This window comes from Scardinius erythrophthalmus (assembly GCF_964197995.2).
Source record: "Scardinius erythrophthalmus genome assembly, chromosome: 12".
Taxonomy (NCBI): domain Eukaryota; kingdom Metazoa; phylum Chordata; class Actinopteri; order Cypriniformes; family Leuciscidae; genus Scardinius; species Scardinius erythrophthalmus.
Genome location: NC_138232.1, coordinates 21757601 through 21776744, shown reverse-complemented (window position 1 = coordinate 21776744; position 19144 = coordinate 21757601). Strand labels below are relative to the sequence as shown.

General features: G+C 36.9%; 1 protein-coding gene across 3 annotated transcripts in view; it reads left to right on the top strand.

The window, feature by feature from the left end:
• pik3r5 (phosphoinositide-3-kinase, regulatory subunit 5) overlaps positions 1 to 18547 on the top strand; it is a 33871-nt gene extending 15324 nt beyond the window's left edge. For all 3 annotated transcript variants that reach the window (XM_081381555.1, XM_081381554.1, XM_081381556.1), the window contains exons 3-18: positions 1444 to 1544; positions 3185 to 3253; positions 4400 to 4538; positions 4872 to 4941; positions 6276 to 6450; positions 6883 to 7051; positions 7940 to 8008; positions 8217 to 9079; positions 10648 to 10773; positions 11072 to 11203; positions 11441 to 11534; positions 12643 to 12719; positions 12835 to 12928; positions 13396 to 13478; positions 14014 to 14129; positions 16754 to 18547. In XM_081381555.1, coding sequence (XP_081237681.1) covers positions 1444 to 1544; positions 3185 to 3253; positions 4400 to 4538; positions 4872 to 4941; positions 6276 to 6450; positions 6883 to 7051; positions 7940 to 8008; positions 8217 to 9079; positions 10648 to 10773; positions 11072 to 11203; positions 11441 to 11534; positions 12643 to 12719; positions 12835 to 12928; positions 13396 to 13478; positions 14014 to 14129; positions 16754 to 16901 — 2525 coding nt within the window. In that variant the 3' untranslated portion in view covers positions 16902 to 18547. The remainder of the gene's footprint in view (positions 1 to 1443; positions 1545 to 3184; positions 3254 to 4399; positions 4539 to 4871; positions 4942 to 6275; positions 6451 to 6882; positions 7052 to 7939; positions 8009 to 8216; positions 9080 to 10647; positions 10774 to 11071; positions 11204 to 11440; positions 11535 to 12642; positions 12720 to 12834; positions 12929 to 13395; positions 13479 to 14013; positions 14130 to 16753) is intronic.
• The last annotated feature ends 597 nt before the right edge of the window (positions 18548 to 19144 follow it).

The following is a 19144-nucleotide window of genomic DNA, read 5'->3' as shown; positions in this document are numbered from 1 at the left end:
TAATATTAATATAATAATATTATAGAGAGAGACCCCTGCAGATCATCATGACTTTGTGTCAAGAAGTCTTTTAAAATATCTCATAAATAACATGTATGATAACATATTTTCCTTGCTTTATCATAAAAGGGTCCATCTTTATCTTTTATGATAAAGCCAGGAAAATATGTTACGTCCCACACCTGCACTTGATTGTAGCATTTAATTGTGTGAACAAAACGAAACGCTACTTTTCCACTATAAAAGTAGTTTTTAACTAAATGGCCTCAAAGATAGCATAATATAAAGCTGTGATATAATAATATATTGGGATAGTTGAATTAGGCCTGATTTGTTTTTATTTCTCTGTTTTGCAAAGGTCATGAATATAATCTTCATTAGTTGTGTATTTGCCTTGGTTGGTGTTTTTATATACCAGGAAACTGGTTTTTGAATTAAGACAAGAAAAGATAACACCCGTCACATTTACCGATAAACATTGTTATAATGTTGTTTGTGTAAAATGTTCTGCGTAGTGTGACACTGTTGATAGATTCAGAAAAAATATGTTATTCTCAAGAGTCTGTTCTAAAGGAAATGTATTATTTTACACCTTCACCTTCAGCAGTTTTTAACTAAATGGCCTCAAAGATGGCATGATGCATAGCCGTGATATACTATCATATTGGGAGAGTTGAATTAGGCCCGATTTGTTTTTATTTCTCTGTTTTGCAAAGGGCATGAATAGAATCTTTATCAGTTTTGTATTTGCCTTGGTTGGTGATTTTATGAACAAGGAAACTCGTTTTTGTATTAAGACAAAAAAAGATCACACCCGTCACATTTACCGATAAACGTTGTTATAATGTTGTTTGTGTCAAAAATTCTGCATAGTGTGACAGTGTTGATAGATTCAGAAAAAAAGATGTTATTCTCAGAGTCTGTTGTGAAGGAAATGTATTATTTGACACCTTCAGTTGAGCAGGAAGCTGAGATGCAGTTTGTCCTTCGAAAGTAGAATTGGTATCAGTCACTGCAGATCTGTAAGAAAGCTTTCAGTGCTCAGCTCTGCATTGTTCATGTTCTAAATATATGAGGTTCTGAGGTTACACCAAGTTCTATCACTAAACCAGTATGATCTGTTTACGCTGCTGCTCTCAATTTGTACACCGCAGTGAATATGTTCTCAGAATTCTAACCAAAACTGCACATCACTGTTTAGAGCAGGGAACCCGTTGACCCTAAACAGCGGAGATTTCAGGGCAATACTCAGTATCGTGTAATTAACCAGTCCTTTCCTGTCTGATGTGTGTGTTCTTTATGTGTGCTTGACTTATTTGGTGGTGTCCGGGTTGTGTGGTCACATGCATACTATGAGGGACTTGTTTACTAATATCATCTTCATCTGAAGTTTCACAGTTAGGGTTCTTATATGTGCATATCTATGTTTGTGTGTTTGTGCAGCTGGTTGGTGTATGAACCGCTGGAGTCTAGAAGAGCTGTTAAAGAGAGACCCAGAGAACTTTCTCATTCTGCTGCAGCAAATTCTCAGAAAAGCCAGAGAGGTGAGTACGCATTTAAACACACAGCTAACTGAACAGAATACTACACCCGCATAGAGGTGATAGTTTCTGTCACGTTTGTGTCTATCCATACCCTCTGTGTTGAGATCTCTATGCCCCCTTGTGGGCTCTACAGGATGTGACAGATAAGATCTAATCTATGCAAAGAAATGGGTGTTGTTTATAATTAAATTAAAGGTACACTATGTAACTTTTTTTTTATGAACAAAATTAGCAACATTTAAATAAGGAATCAGTACATTATCAGTCCTTATTCCAAAATGTATTTTTGTTTTAGCCTGATTCACTATGGTAAGCCTATTGTAAGTGTTTATTTTTTTAGACCTGACGGGACGGTTTTCACTGGAAATTGCGTACATACGTCACACACCGCCGCGTGTCTCGTCATATCTGTAAATAGAGAAAAGATGCTCCGGCTACTTTGACGTGTATATGGTGTGGGAGTGGCATAGGTTAGTTGTCACAATGAGCGAGAAGGTTGACATGGAGCACGCTAAGTTTCGAACCTCCGGGTTTTCGGAATCACCCAAAAAACGCAGACAAAAGGAGACTCTGCTGGCAAAAAGAGAATGTGTCAGAGCTTGCAATAAAACGAGAATCAAAAATGGCTTAACTTTTTGAAGATGGCGAGAACTGAGGGATATTAAAGGGATAGTTCACCCAAAAAAGAAAATTAGCCAATGATTTAATTACCCTCAAGTCATCCTAGTTGTATATGACATTCTTCTTTCAGACGAATACAATCAGAGTTATATCAAAAAATATCCTGGCTCCTCAAAGCTGTATAGTGGCAGTGAATGGCCGTTTCTGTTTTGAAGTCCATAAAAGTGCATCCATCCATCATAAAAGTGCTCCACACAGCTCTGGGGGTTAATGAAGGCCTTCTGAAGCGAAGCGATGAGTTTGTGTAAGAAAAATATCCATATTTAAAACTTTAATTTTAGTAATGCGACTTACTGCTGATATTTACGCTACGCCATGAAGCACTACGCTACTTCCGACGTCATAAGTTTCGCAAGTTGCGCTTTAGGCGTAAGCAGACTGCGAATGTTCATTTGGCCGGAAGCTAGACTTTTACTTTGTAACGTGTTAAATATGAATATTTTTCTTACACAAACTCATCGCTTTGCTTCAGAAGGTCTTTATTAACCCCCCGGAGCCGTGTTGAGAACTTTTATGATGGATAGATGCCATGTCATATACACCTAGGATGATTTGAGGGTGAGTAAATCATGGGCTAATTTTCCTTTTTGTGTGAACTATCCCTTTAAATGTTGTGAAAGCGAGGAGATGGTGTTTTTATTACTCAACAGGTGAGTAAGGTATTTTATTGAACAGATAAATCGCCAAATGCAGAGTTCATTGTAAAGCATTATTGTGAAGGGTCATATTCACCCGCACAGTCATGCAGAGCCGAAGCACGACCAAAACAATGTTCTTCCACAAAATGCATGCAGTTTTGTTTTTTAAACAAAGAGGGGCAAAAGTTACATAGTGTACCTTTAAAGTTTAGCAAAATTTATTTATTTAAAATTATGTATAGATGTGATCAAGAATACAAAGTTTGTCTGTAGGTGGTATGTAAAGGTGGTGATGCTGTATATCTTTCTCTGCTGTTTTAGATTCAACTAGACTGTCATTACGAGCTTGTGGCCCCCTTGGCTCTCATGTTTGAGTCCACACTCCTGCAGGTAAAGTGTCCTGGACACTGAGTTGATCATTCTTGAACAAATTTACCAAAGCCTTGTAATCAGAAACTAGGAATTACTTCTGTTTTGTGTGTTCTTTGTAATTTCCTCGCTGGGTTTCAGTTGAGCTAATGTCCCTCACAGGGACATAGACAGGATTTGCTTTCTGGGTGGGGCTATTAACATATTATAAATTGACTTCTCCGGTTTAATTGACACGAATAATTAATACACATACAACTCAGTGACGCAACACTCAATCTTTTGTCTGCATCTAATATAAAAAAAAATGAAAATAAAAATACATATAAAAGCAATTCTTACATACAGTGACTTAAAAACACATCTTCTATGATGTGGATGTTCTTAATGTTTTTTTTTTTATGTTTTCATTTTTTGGGGGAGGATAGGTGATACAACTATCCTAATATTCTAATGATAGAAAAAAACTTGAACCTTATTGTCTTCTCATCTTGGTTGTTTCAAACCTGTATGAATTTATTTCACAAAAAAGATGATATTTTGAAGAATGAATTCAGACAGTTGATGTACCCCATTGACTTCCATAGTAGGAAAAAATATACTTTGGAAGTCAATGGGGCCCATCAACTGTTTGGTTACCAACATTCTTCCAAATATATCCTTTTGTATTCAGCAGAAGAAAGAAATTCATACAGGTTTGAAACAACTTGGGGGTGAATAAATTATGACAGAATTTTAGCTTCACTGCTTATTAATACTAGAATTTTTCAGTCAAATTCAACTAAGAATTATCTAATTAAAAATAAATTGTGATATTAAATTGTGTGAATCTTCATTTCATTTCACTTCACTTCATTTCACTTCATCTGTCATTTATGAAAACCTTGAAATAAACCAAGTTTAAGGAGTTGAAAAAATATAAAATAAACCTTAATGAAGAAATATTTACTATTCAGTTTTTCATCACTAATCAAAAAATATGAAATTTCTGTACATTTTTCAGCTTTCCATTCAAAATGATCTGCTAATAATGTGATTTGTAGTGCAATATTCAGTATAAAATCAGAAAAATTAAAAGAAGCAGCCTTTTCAATCAGACTTTTGGCTTTATCTCATTTACCCAGAAGCTGATGTTATTGAAATCACATGTCTTTTTTCTCTTTGCAGGTGCCTTTTTGTCCATCTAAAGGAGAGATTCTGACAGAAGCTTGTGAAGTGTTTCATGGCTTCCTAGCGTGGCCTGAACCCTACTGCAGTGTGTGTCGTAGCCTGCTCTCCACCTTACATCAAGAGCTTAGAGCTCCAGGTAGCACATTGACATCAATACACTCAAGATAAACCATCAGGCAACTGACTGCCTTAATAAGGACCAGCTAGTTAACCTTGTCCCAATCTGCTAATTCATCATTTTAATCAAGAAAAAAGTGATGTAACATACTGCCCCTCAGTGGTTTCAAGAAGCATTGCAATTATTTTCAAAATAAGTCCTACACTTGTTTTTCCGTTTTAAGAGCACTAGTAGTACCTTAAATATTACTTAAGGCACACTCTAACGTCAGTGCATTCACTATGAAGTTGATTTGTTACATAATGTTAAAATCTGATGAAATGTGTTCTTGTGTGTGTTTGCTTGAATCAGGAATTTCGTACCACAGACTGGTAAGAGAGGAACAAGGCCTTGCCGTCTCCAGTCAGCGTTCTAAGATCATGTGAGTGTGTTTCCACAGAAGCAGGAGGAAATCCTGTTGTGTCAGTTATTGCTCAGCCCTTTGTGGTTGTAGTCTTCACCTCTCGCTTCCTGTGCCAGTTCTTGGATATCCAGAATTTAATTGTCATATTATACAGTACGTCTGTTTTAAAATGAAATTATGACATTGGTCACAATATTGCAAAAATTGCCCTGCTAGTGCTAACAGTAAGATTTGTTATGAGTATCTTAACAAATCCTTTTCTATGTGAAATTTAATCTTTGTGTTCACTGACAAAAACGTGCACCATGTTTTTTGGAGTAATACCTTGTTTTTTTATTTATTTGAAGTACCCTGTAAATACCATGGTATATGAATATCGTAATTATTCAGTACCATGGTATAATTCAATGGTTCTCAACTAGTAGGACATGTGTCGAATGTCTGTTTCGAAAACAATACTTAATACAAGTAATAAAATATGAAATAAGATAAGATGAAAAGAAACTTGATGTTGAAATCAAAAATGTGTGCATCATGTCAATTTTATTTGTCATGTGGCTATCATTTATTTGTCATATGGCAAATACAAATATAAATACAATATTTAGCCTGGTATTTGACACTAATGCACTACCATTCAAAAGATTGAGGGTTTTTCTTTTAAGGAAATTAATACTTTATTTCAGCAAGGATGCATTGCATTGTTACAGCACAACTGTTCTCAACATTGATAAAATAAGAAATGTTTCTTGAGCACCAAATCAGCATATTAGAGTAATTTCTGAAGGATCATGTGACACTGAAGACTGGAGTAATGATGCTAAAAATATCCGCTTTGCCATCACAGGAATAAATTCATTTTTAATTATAATATTTAATTTAATAATCTTACATAAAGTGACTTTCACCTTTTGCAAGCTTGTCACATTGTAAAAAAAAAAGAGTACGGCCTGTAGACTTAACACCTAATACGCACGCACATGACGTCACCGTTTTCACAAATTTGAGTGTTTGTATTTTACACGGAGACTATACCGTTTAACAAAAGTGTGCATTTTTAAGTGTGTAAAAGTGTAAATGGATGGTCAAAATGCATAAAAAGTTTTCAGTTTTTTAGCTGAAAACAGTGTTGTGTAAACGGCCCCGTAAAAAAACACATTCAACCCAAACTTTTGTACAGTAGTGTAGCTAGGGCAAGTGTCTAGCTGAGTTTAGCTCAAACCCTAACCAAACACAACGAACATATTAATTAAGGTGTTCAGAATTACTTAAATTAAGCTTATTTGTGGCCACGACTGCTGTGTTTGCTCAGTGTTTCTGCTTCACTACAGTGATGTTTTTTTCTGTTGCAGTACGGTGTTGTTGATGAACCCGGCTGAGGTGCCTGCTGAGTTCCTGTCTGTGGCGGAGCAGCTCAGTGGAGCGGAGGTCTCACAGAGAGAGAGTAGCGTTACACTCATTAAACACAGCTTCCAGGCAGTGCTGGGAACTAAATACCCACTACAGTCCATCAGCGGTGCTCTGCAGGTACACCTCACATGGCAAGATGTTTGCTGTTTTTATGGGCTCCAAAAGTCTTGAGTTGATACAGAGTGAATGTGTGCATCAGATTATGATTGAGTGTGTGTAAAGTTTGGGCGTATCACTCTGTGGGAGTCAGGACATGTGTGATCTGCTAGGGTTGGTTGGTTGATGTGGATGTGTGACCAAATGACTCATATGTGGGTTGGTGGGTGGCTAATGGAGAATAAATAGCGGGTTGAGTGGGAGTAATGGAGGGGAAAATCTTGTTATAATACTTTTACTTGCAAAAGGTGAAATTCACTTTATGTGAGATTACTTGGAAGTTAGAATCAGGGGTGACTTCCTTTGAAACACTGCTAAACATTCATCAAATTCTGACTTTGAATGACTTGCAACAACATAAGAGGATACATGACTAAGTTGATTCCTTTTCAGTTCCTTGGTGACGATGAGTTGGCACAGGTCCTGTCCTCAGTGAGTGATCTTCTAGAGTCTGCAGCGGCCATGACAGATATAGCTAAAGCCCGAGAACATGTGGAGAGTGGCCTGGAGGCACTGCGTGAAAAACTTGACATACCAGCCTTCAATGGCACGATGTCAGATGGTACAATCTCACTTCCTACTTCTAGCCCACCTCACAAATTCCATTTTTCTGGGGACGTGGCCCGCTAGGGGGGCTTAGCAAACTTCCATGGGGCCAATAAGTCTTAAAATTATTTAAATGTAGTTATATTAACATAATCTTAATTTAAAAATGCTTTCATTTTACCATCAATAACCATTCACTAGCTATCAAATATATGAATGAAGAAAAATATACTGTATAATACACACATAGATTATGCTGCATCATAGACTATCTGGCCAAAGTATGTGGACACCCTCTATTTAAAGCATGTGGCTATTTCAGCCAACATCTCAACAAACATTTTAGTAGAATAGCCCCGTTTTTGTTGCAGAATGACAGTGTGCCTGTTAAAAGAGCGAGGTTCATATTGAAACGATTTACGGAGTATGATGGGGAAGAACATGACTGGCTTGAGCAAAGACCAATCCCACTGACCACCTGTGAGATGAATTGGAACCTCAGCTGCAAACCCCGCATAATCACCTTATATTCTGTTGACTGAATAGGATCAAATACTTGTAGCCATGTTTCCCAGAAGAATGGAAACTGTTATAGCAAACTCCCTATTAAAGCCAATGGCTTTGAAATATGTGGGCATCCACATACTTTTGGCCATTTGAATTTGTGGTCTACATCCTATAGGGTTTCATGGTTGCTGCTTGGTTACATACTACTCTTATTTGTCTGGGCAGCAGTAGTACATATTACCTGGCTCCAACTCTTAGAAACTTAACCAAGATGGATGGCCAACATGAAGCAATAAAGCTGATGGCATGATTTTTCGACTTGGGAAACAGTGGTGTGTTGGGTTTGGAGTGGGCTGGTGATTAATGAGAAAGACTTGTGTTGTGTTTGTGTCACTAGGGGTTCTTCAGACGCTCAGCCTTCCAGCAGCCAAGTGCTACACCTTCCATTGGGACAAGGATAATTTTGGTAGGACACAGAATTCAAGCCAGTCCCATTTTTTTCTGCTTATTCAAACATTTGTTTGGCTGTTTTGGAATTATTAACATTATAAGATTGATTTCCAGTCGCTTTGATTTAGTTTAAAATATCATTAAGGGGGTTCATGAGTTGGAAATGAATCCTCCAGCTAATAATGACCCTCTGAGCCATGATTTTCCATCTTGTTTTTTGCTAGATGTTCTAAACGACCTTCTAGACATAGAGTCTGAATTGACCTTATCTCAAACGTCTGAGGGCATGGAGGAGGAGGATGATGTAGACAATGTCGACGTGGAAGATGATGAATATGATGTCTTGGAGGAGGGGTTTGTATCAAACGGTTGCGTTGACTATCGTGCCTCAACCTTCTCCACTGTCTCCTCCCTTTCCACTGCCTCCAAAGACTCAATGTTCTCCACGGTGTCGGTCGCTTCCTCCGAATACTCTCCCCTCTCCACGCTTTCATACTCATCTCAAGCTTCGGGTACAGACAGTGACTTCTGTGAGGACGCAGAGGAGGACAGTCTTAGTACAGCATATGTGTCCAAGACCAAAACCACCGCACGACTTTCCAAGTGCCTCTCACGACTCTTCAAACCTCGCAGCAGCAACTCTCTCTGTCGAGCCAAGAGCCTGGGCACCCCTGAGGCTAAAGAATTAGTGATCGTCCGCTCTAAGAGATCCAATTCTCTGCCACAGCAGGTGCGGCTGCGGAACTCTGATTTCGGGTTACCAGTGCCCCCCCTCTCGCAGCTGCAATACGTTTGCTACAGGAGAAGACCCATTCTGAGTAGCGATGATGAGGAAGGGCCAACAGGGGCCACTACGCTCAGAGTGGTGGTGTTTGGGGCAGATCATGTGGCAGGGAGGGTTGCCCGTGCCTATGGCAGTCTAAGGAAAAGAGAGAGAGACTGTCCGCACCTCACCAAAGCTTTCAGGATGAAGTTTTTCTTTGTGCCTGTACGGAGGGATACAACTCCTGCCAACTCTTCGTTGAGGAACTCTGGTTCTTCTCTGCAGCTCTCAGCAAGTCCACTGAAATCAGCCATCTCTAGCATTGTGAGTGAAATTACAACACTGATGCTTTGGTTTTTTCATGTACACTAAGGTATGCATATAGTGACGTGTAGGGCTGGGTATCGAGTTCGATACTTTTTAGGCACCGACCGAATTGCCTCGATATACACTATACTGCAGAGATGTCGAGTCAGCATTGCGGCGAGCTTTATGCGTGCGCTTGAGCGCGAGGCATATGTTCCGGCATAAATGAGTCTTTGAGTCTGTAAAAAGTAAAAAAAACTGAAAAAATAGTACGCAATGTCTTATGTAATGTAATTTTGTTAAAATGGATTTCATAAAATTGGTATTGAAAAAAGTATCATTCAGGAACCGGTATCAAAGTCAAGGTACCGGTATCGAAAACTTTTTAATGATACCCAGCCCTAGTGAAGTGTGTAAAATAATTGTCATCAGCATAATATGCATTTTGCATTCATTAGCTGGTCCACACAGCGTGTTGTTTCAAGTCCAAAAGAAATTAAAGAGACAGAAACAAACTACTGGAGACGCCAGAACAATAAACTCCCACACTGATGAGCAATTGCAATTCTAGTTTAAAAAAACAACAAAATGTTATCGTTCAAAAAATCCGGAGAGAAATAGTGCAGACATTGGACAACGATAAAACTAATACGCTTGTCTACCACCTGTGTTTGCTTCAAAACTGAAGTATACTTTGGGCTTTACGTTTTATTCATCAGGCTTAAGAAGTGACTGACTGCAAAAATCTCATCAATTTGGACAGGTGCATACACACTGCAGCCAAATTTTCACTTCTCTTCTCAAATGCTAATTCCTATTCGGTACACAGAATTTTACTGGCATGACAACACATTCAACCACCAAATTCACTTATGAAAAATTAGGTAGTAACAGCTGAATTTGCTTAAAATCTGCAAAGTGTGTACAGAACCAGTTGTTACCGTAGCTCTCACCAGCCCTTCAGTAAATGCAACTACTAAATTCACTATGATGAAAAGTAGCAAACACCAAACTGCTTATTCTGTTGCCATTCGTGTTTACAGCCACATGGCATGGCTGTAATTATCACTGCGTCAATCATTACAGTTTCACGTGTGGTTCCTGTATTCCAGACACACTTGAATCACCAATTTAGGAGATTTTTACTTCCACATTTAAGTGTGGTTATCTCTCTCAGATCCTTTAGTGTGTATGGGCCACATTGCTTAATTGGATATCAAACCACATCTCTGATGGTGTTCATCTGGTCTAGATGGTATTCCAGCCTGGCTAAGATATTCTGGTCTCTCTTGATGGTTTTAGTGGGAATTTGGGATTTTTTTTTTTTTTCAGTAGGTCATGCTGGCACCATTTAAAGACAAACTTAGCCAGGTTTGAAGACAGCTAGACTTAAACTAACCTAAGGTTTCATCAGACATGTGTAAGTAAATTTTTGCTCCTGGTCTAAGCTAAGCTTATAAAGTCCAACACTACTTGTACACACTTTGAAGTCAAAACAAAGATTATTTCTTTTTCATTCAATTGTTAGTCCAGACATTCACATGTAAGATTTGTATACAGAAACATTGGTATTAATTTATCAACAGGATCTCAGTGTGAATGGGATGGAGGACAGCACTAATGACATAGCTAATCTGCTGGGAATGCTGGATCCCTGGTATGAGCGGAACACTCTGAGCCTGCTGGACCTGCCCGTTAATGTGTTGTGCCAGGTGATACTCTCACGACTACACAAACTCATTCACATGAACAGAGAATGCATTCATTTCCAAATAATCAGTAAGAAGAACAAACATCAGTAAACCTTTCATTATATGGCAAGCAGTTTTCGGCAGGGTCACACACGCACACAAAAAAACCCACATCCCATAAAGCCATTCACATGAGGAACTTGCGTGTGTGAAAGTGTGTTTTGTATTGTTTTGATTATCACCATGCCCCCCTACCCCCCGCCCCATATCAAATGACTGATGAACAATGTATTTACATCAAATGTTCTTGCCTTAACAGCAAACATCAAAGATTGACTCGGACTTGTCCGAGGGCGCTGCTGAGGGGCGTTTACCAATATTTGCTGACCTGGTGCTCCATTACTGCCGCCTTGCCGCCCGCCCTGCCCTCATTCAGCTCTATCAAGCAGAGGTGAATAAAAACATGCCATTTCCTCATTCTGTGGCAGTTCCAGTCAAAGCCTTTAAAGTTGTACCATAAAAAGTTAATAAATATATAGACTTTTAAGTTATAAATCTATTATATATTATAGCCTGTCAGTATAGCCATCAATATGTGGAGCATCTTTCTCCAATGGGAGAAAATCTTTTATGACCATAATGCAATCCAATAGTTTCACAATCGTTTTATTCCTTTTCTTGACTATAGTTGACACTAGCTGGAGGAGAGAGACGGACTGAAGTGTTTATTCATTCTCTGGAGCTGGGCCACACAGCTGGTACAAGAGCCATCAAGGCCATGGGTAAGTGTGAACAAACAACAAGATATAATGTCAGATCTTTGTTTCTATGAATGGACAATTTCACATCATTTGATGTTTGCTTAGTATGTTTTCCTTTCCTTTCCTTTATTCCATGGGTATATTAAAGCAATCACCCGGACAATTTTCCTTTCTAAGCAATTATACACAAATGAGCCACTTTTAAACACACTTTTAAGGGGTGTACCTGGTCTGCGACAATGTTTCGATAGGTGGCGTGTCAAATTTACATACACATGAATGTTTGACCCAGGGTTTCCCAGCAGAACATTGCCCAGAGCATCACACTTCCTACCTCTATCAGCTTGTCATTGTCCCACAGTGCATTCTGGTTCCATCACTTCCCCAGGTAAACGGTGCAAACGTCCATGTGATGTAAAAGAAAACGGATCTTCAATTGCTCCAAGTCCAGTTCTGCACCTGATTGGTTGCGGCTACTCAGCCGTGTCGTTTCAGAGATATTCTGATCCAGTCGCCTTTCCTCCCTTGTGAAAGTCGCTCAGATCTTTATCCTGCCATTTTCTCCTGCATTCAACAGACTGATTATGATAACTAATTTGTTTGCTTACCATCTAATCTACCCATTCCTTAATATGTGACCTTGCTAGGAGATGACCAATGATATTATTTGCATCACCTGTGACTGGTCATAATTTTTTTGGCATGTACGTGCTCACCGTTTACACTGTTTACTTCTGTTTCTTTGCTATCTTGCAACCCTGTACAATCACCCTTGCATAATTCTGCCTGCATATGGAGGTCAAAGCGGCGCATGACAGTGTATTGAATCGCTGACACAAGTCATGCGAAAGGGCTTTTTAGTACGTGCACGTTGTCATTGTGCAGCATGCTGTTATCTGCATAATTAACTGAAATATTTTTTTGGGTAGTAGCAGATCTTCGCTTCTCAAAAGATATTTTTGAGCAACGGAAGCAGCTTTAAATTCAGACTAATTAAAAATGTTTATGCGTCATGAAAAAAAAGGAAGAAGAACTTTTCGGATCCTGTTATAATAGCTGTATTGTGTGTAGTTAAGGTGACTAACTTGACTTCTTTTCTAAGGAATCAAATCTTTTTATTATTTTGCAGGTGCTGCCAGTAAGAGATTTGGCATTGATGGAGACCGTGAGGCTGTTCCTTTGTCACTGGAAGTGACTTACAACAGAGTAAGACGAACCATTCCAGTGTTTTGATTAGTTTCAAATGACAATCCATTTTCATTTTAATGCAAGTAATCCCATTTTCATTTACCCTCTCTCTTTTTTTTGCCTTTGCTTTCAGATACATGTCAGTGGCAGAAGTCAGAAGACGATGTCAGAAAAGTCCTGCACCTCCATAAACCTGTTAAAAGCCTGCAGGAATCCTGAGGAACTAGGTATAGACAGAACTTTTTAAAACATATTTTAATTAGGAATGTTAATTGTTTAAATTTAAATTTATTGAAATGATGAATGAAATGAATTGATATACTGTAAAATTACTGCTGCACCGTAAAAAAGGAGTGCATCACTACACAGTAAAAATCCCATTCATTTTCACCATAGGGGAATTAACTTTTAATGATAACTTTAAAGACAGACCTACTGTGAGCTACAAGGTTTTTAATCAATTGTATATGCTTTTGTTGAAGCCATCAATTATTTTAACTTATTTATTAAGTAATCGTGTTTAACTGCAGAGTATACACATACAGTACTATACATATGTTTCCAATAGTTATGAATATAAATATTTGCTTGTACTGCACTCAAATGCTGCAATTTTTTTGCAGTTCTGATTGTTAGTGCATGTAAATCCAAATCGACCAAATCACAAGTGCTTCATTTATTTCTTTTTCTTTAGATTCTAAAATGGAGTGCCTTCATTTGACAATGACAGAAGTGCTGAAGAGACAAAACTCTAAATCAAAGAAAGGCTACAATCAGGTGAGCAGGAAGGAAGTATGGGAGAAAACTAAGCTGCGGTTTAAACAACCTGAAACAAACTTAGTGCAAACACCTTCAGTTACTTTCTCGTGTGGTTTCTGCAGCAATGTGTAGCAGCCGACAAACAACTTTTTTTTTTTACCAAGAGCAAACATTTTGGTTTTTATTTACCTGTTTCTGTACCGGTTTACACGACATGGCTGTTGTTTTTACACCCTTGTGTCTTTGGTGTCAGTTGCACTTTCATTTTTACAGTGCCAGTGGTTACTCTTTGGTTCAGTTACACCACACACTGACTGTACTCAATCTTGTTTTGTTATCAATTAAATCAAAAATATACTGTTTGTTACAAATGTTTGAAATAAATAAATGAAGCATAGAATATACTGAGTATGAAAATACACATATATCCTTTTCAAAGCTCTTTTATTCTTGCATCGATTCAGTTAAAATGTTTATGAATGTTAAAGTTATTTGGGAGATTCAAGTTACAGTATTTTAATGTTTTATTCAGATAATGTTGTTTGTATTGCAGCAACTGACCACCACACAAGTAAAAGTGGATAAGGTTCAGGTTAGCGGAACTTGCAACACCACCTTTGCAGTTTGTCTGGACCAAGATGAGAAGAAGATTTTGCAGAGTGTGACCAGGTACAGTTTGTTTTTGTTGGCTTTTTATGCTAAAGTTTGGCTAAAAAGAAAATATATTTATTTCCTTCCCAGCAGTAGTAGATAGACAAGTAAGACAAGTGTTTACATATTTATACTTTTACTGGAGTAATCTACTTTAATTACTGCGTCCAGTATGTATGTATATTAGTGCTGTCAGTTTAACGCGTTAAAAATATAATAAAAAAATCCTGTCATCCTTTGGCTTACTATATTATCACGCTCTTATTCATGCAAATGCTTTTAAACCATTCAAGGACAATAAGACACAAAAGAGAACGCAGTGCTTTACCGATCCTGTGAATCTCCTGTCTGTGTAACACACGCGACTCGTGCGCACAGATAGCCGCTTCAGACATCGCTTGAACGGACAAAAAACACTTAAAATAATGCAAAAATGCCAGTTTTGTCGAGTATCCTCGCAATCACAGTTAAATTAAAGGGATAGTTCACTTTGAAATAAAATTGTGGTATGTTTTAGCTTACCTCAAGGGCATCCAAGATCTAGGTGTCTTTTTTTCCGCAGTAGTTTCAATTTTGATATTTTTAGGTCAAACCGTTCTTGTCTGTCAGTCATATAATGCAGGTCTATGGTCACTGTCTCAAAGAGCATGCACAGAGTCCAAATTAAAACAATTCCCCATCGTCCAAATTAATCAATTCCCCATCGTAAGTACACATTGATGGCCTAAGATACGAAACAAGCGGTTTGTGTGAGAAAACGAACAGTATTTATATCGTTTTTACCTCTTATACACAGCCACGTCCAAGTGATCTGAGGGCGCGCACGCATCCTGCTGTGTGACGTGTGCGCAGACTGGTGCATAGATATATACACTAGATGTCGCCTTAAAGACATTCGTTCCAATGAACTGCCATAGACAAGGCGACATCTAGTGTATATATCTATGCACCAGTCTGCGTACACGTCACACAGCAGGATGCGCACGCGCCCTCAGATCACTTGCATGCTCATCGAGACACTGACCATAGACCTGCATTAAATGACTGACAGACAAGAACGGTTTGACCTAAAAATATCAAAATTGAAACTACTGTGGAAAAAAGACACCTACATCTTGGATGCCCTTGAGGTAAGCTAAAACATACCAAAATTTTATTTCAAAGTGAACTATCTCTTTAAGTCTTAAATTAATGTAAAAAGTTGTGGGAAAATATGTGTCAGCTCCACGTCATGTGCTGCAGGTCTTAAAGTGACAGCAGCCTAATAAACCTGCTACAGTCTGTCATTAAGGATAATCAAAGAACAAAATAAAAAGACTGAATAACATTTGTAGCTTTAATAAGAATTCATCTATATTTAATTTTATAATTATAATATTTAATTTATGCAGTGAGGACTGTGAAGTGTTTAATATCTTTATTCAATTTCTGTATATATCCTTGGTGTTAATGATACCTGAAAATCTTAAAGCACTGTTTACAAGGTTACATGGGTCAAAAACATTTAGCATTTTGACAGGGCAAGCAAAAATCTGAACTTGTCTGACTGGGCCAATAGAAAAAATGTTGCCCTGATATATTGAAGGGTACAGGTAAATGTGACATTTATTATAATGGGCTTATGTAAAGATTGTTTTAAGGTCACTTAAATTTAAAGTTGTTTAATATTTTTTTAAAGCCTAATAAATGTTAAAATTGTTAGCTTTCAATTATACTGTAATGTTATACTGTAAGACATCAGTAGCAATATTGGTATAAATGTAGAAAGTCTTTATTTTAAATAAGTTAATGACTTCTACATTAATTTGGAGATTAAATTTAAATTGATAAAAATACAGTATATATAATAAACTTTAATCGCAATTAATTACAGAAAAATGTGCATTAAAAATGTCCGTTTTAACAAATGAATTAGAGTAATGTGATTAATTTGCGATTAATTAATTAGCACATCATGTAATTAATTAGTTTAAATATATATATATATTTTTTTAAATCAGCAAGGATGCATTAAATTGATTACAAATGACAGTTAAACCTGTACATTGTTTAAAAAAAATCTAATAAATGCTGTTCCTTTAAAAAGAATCAAATCAAAGAATCCTGCAACACAAAAATATTAAGCAGCACAACCTTTTTCAACACCAAATCAAATCAGCATATTAGAATGATCATGAATTTCTGAAGGATCATGTGACATTGAAGACTGGAGTAATGGCTGCTGAATATTCAGCTTTGCCATCTTAAATTACATTTAAGAAAAGTTATTTTAAATTTGTAATAATGTTTCACAATAGAAGTATTTCATCCTTAGTTTCCATTAAGCCAGCAAAACGAGAAAAAAAATCAATAAAATAAGGAACAAAATCATGAAATGTTCATGTTTTACTGTGAGATGGAAACAAGCATTTGTCACTGAAAGTGAGTCAGTGACCATCACTGTTTGTCACAAAGTTTCATAATTCCATTGCCATAGAGACACTAAAAATATTTGTTATAAAACTAGTTTTGTGGCCAACAACCGGTAAACTTTTTCAGTGTACCAGCCATCGGCAATTACTTTTTGGACCCTGTATGAAATGTAAACTCCATTGAGCACTTCTAAAATGCCAAACAACCCAAAATGATTTCTTTCTTTGCAGGTGTGAGGTATCGGTTTGTTATAAGCCAGATAGTTCGACTGATTGGACGAAAGGAAGGGTGTTCACATCTCAGACCCAGTCTCTGCAGCCAACCTTCTGCTCTCTTCTTTGCCTCCCTATTGCCACTTTCAGTGGACCTCAGCCTTAAACCCCCGAGATCAGGCTTTAACTCAGACCTCCAGTCTAAGAAGCCTTAAGTCTGGTTAAAACATTCATACCAGTTTTGCACTTTTGGGTAAAAGTTCCCTTTTATTACATTATATGTGCATCATGTCTATGTACATGTGGGGTGGTTTGCTTCAAACTTCTGAGATTAGGATAATCGGATCAGAAGTTGTTTTTTCTAAGGGTACATCTTACTGAATATAATTCGGTGGGCAAACTGAGACAATTTTTGTGGACTTATGACTAACATCTGAATTTGGTTATGAGCCAAAATCTGAGTCATCCTTAACCAAGGTTTGGTATGAATGGAAATATGGGATGTTATTACTGGATTTATTTGGAACAAGGTCTGTCCTGGTTCTTATTCAACTGGCATGGATTTCTAACTACCAGAATACTCTTGTTAATGTACATATTAACCAGCATCCAAATAAGCACTCCGGACAATAATTTGTTTGTATATATGATGTAATTATTTTATGTAGCTATAATTAAAATTCTCAGGAAATATATATATACACACACATATATACATATAATGTATGTTGATTTACAGTCTTTCCTCTTTTTATTGTTTATTTAATCCCATTTCAGTCTTGCCAGAGAATTGAGACCGTCCAGCCTCAGATTATAGTCCTCAAAAAAATCTAATGTATTCAGTGATTGTTTTTGTATATATTTGTATATCTTCTCTGTTTTATTTTTGGTTTTATGACTTTAAAACCATTTGAAGCCTGTCTGGTTTAAATACCTCTTCTTGTAGTTTGGTCGGTTGGCCAATAGAGGTCCTTATAAAGCAGTTGTTGAGTTCTACCCATGTGGCCGCTGGAGGCTGAAGGCTAGTCAATAAAAAACCAAGACAGTTCATTCAGTACACTGTAATACTGGCGCAGTTTGTAAGTGAAACAAACTGAAATCTTTCTTTCTTTCTTTCTTTCTTTCTTTCTTTTTCTTTCTTTCTTTCTTTCTTTCTTTCTTTCTTTCTTTCTTTCTTTCTTTCTTTCTTTCTTTCTTTCTTTCTTTCTTTCTTTCTTTCTTTCTTTCAAAGCATATGTGAATATTTATAATCTAAAATAATCAGTATAACTGTCAAAATAAAAAAAAATTCTCCTGATTATTTTACAAACACTTAACTTGTATATATTTTAGCAAGCTTATCAAGCATCGGTGTTCAATGTACATATGTATGTGTTTTTATAAAAAAATAACATTTTTGAGGGATTTTACTCGCTCTCAGAGCAGACTGTTTTTAAATAATATTTGTTTATTAAAATGTGTAGGTGCAGTCCATACTACATTTCATTTTGGTGTGACAACATGTTGGAAAGGTGTTGTGTGTTGTGGGTACAGATTAATGACCAGTGCTACTGAAATGTACACTGTTATGCAAAATGTATTTTTTTTTTATCCTAGCATCCCAGAGAACTAACGCGGTACTTTTCATGTGTATATTCATGAGATGCATTCATTGTTTTTATATTTGTACACTGTAACATGTCAAATTAAAAAATATATTAAATAAAGTCCCATTCAAATTAAAATGGTTACATAATGACTAACAATGATATTATTGGCAATTGGCAGAAGTCTGCCCTAGTCACATAGTAATAAACCAATGTTTTACGCATTAGAGGTGATTTTTAATGCGCCTGTCATCACAAATTACATAATCTTTAAATGCTTGCTTTTGGTTTTTCCACTGTGCCCTGCAGTTTTTAGAGGCATTCTTATGATCAAATGTCAGGTTAAAAACTAAACAATGATACCTCTGTCTGCTAAAACAACAGTCTTTTCATGTTCCTTGTTTTGCTCGGGGTGTTTATGAACTGTTACCCCATTCTATGTTATTAGAAATATCTATATATATATATATATTTTTTTTTTAAAGTCACAAGATGACTGGCTATAAAAAAACAGCCATTAAGTAAAAGCTTGAATGTGCACATAAAAAATGGATTATGTCAGTTATGATGAAGTTCGAGGATAAATAGTACCTTTGTCAATAGGAAATAAGATCATTCTGAAAGGATTTGTAATGGGGTCAGCTCTGGATGCCTGTCTTCATTTATTAATAATAAAAAATTCTCACATGAGCAAGAACAAGCATTTCTCACAGCTGCTATTCTTCACAGCTATTCTTCTTAAAAAATAACATAGTAAATTGGTACATCTCACAAAACCGGTCAATAACATGTCTGAGTCATATTTTATTCCAAAATTGAAAGG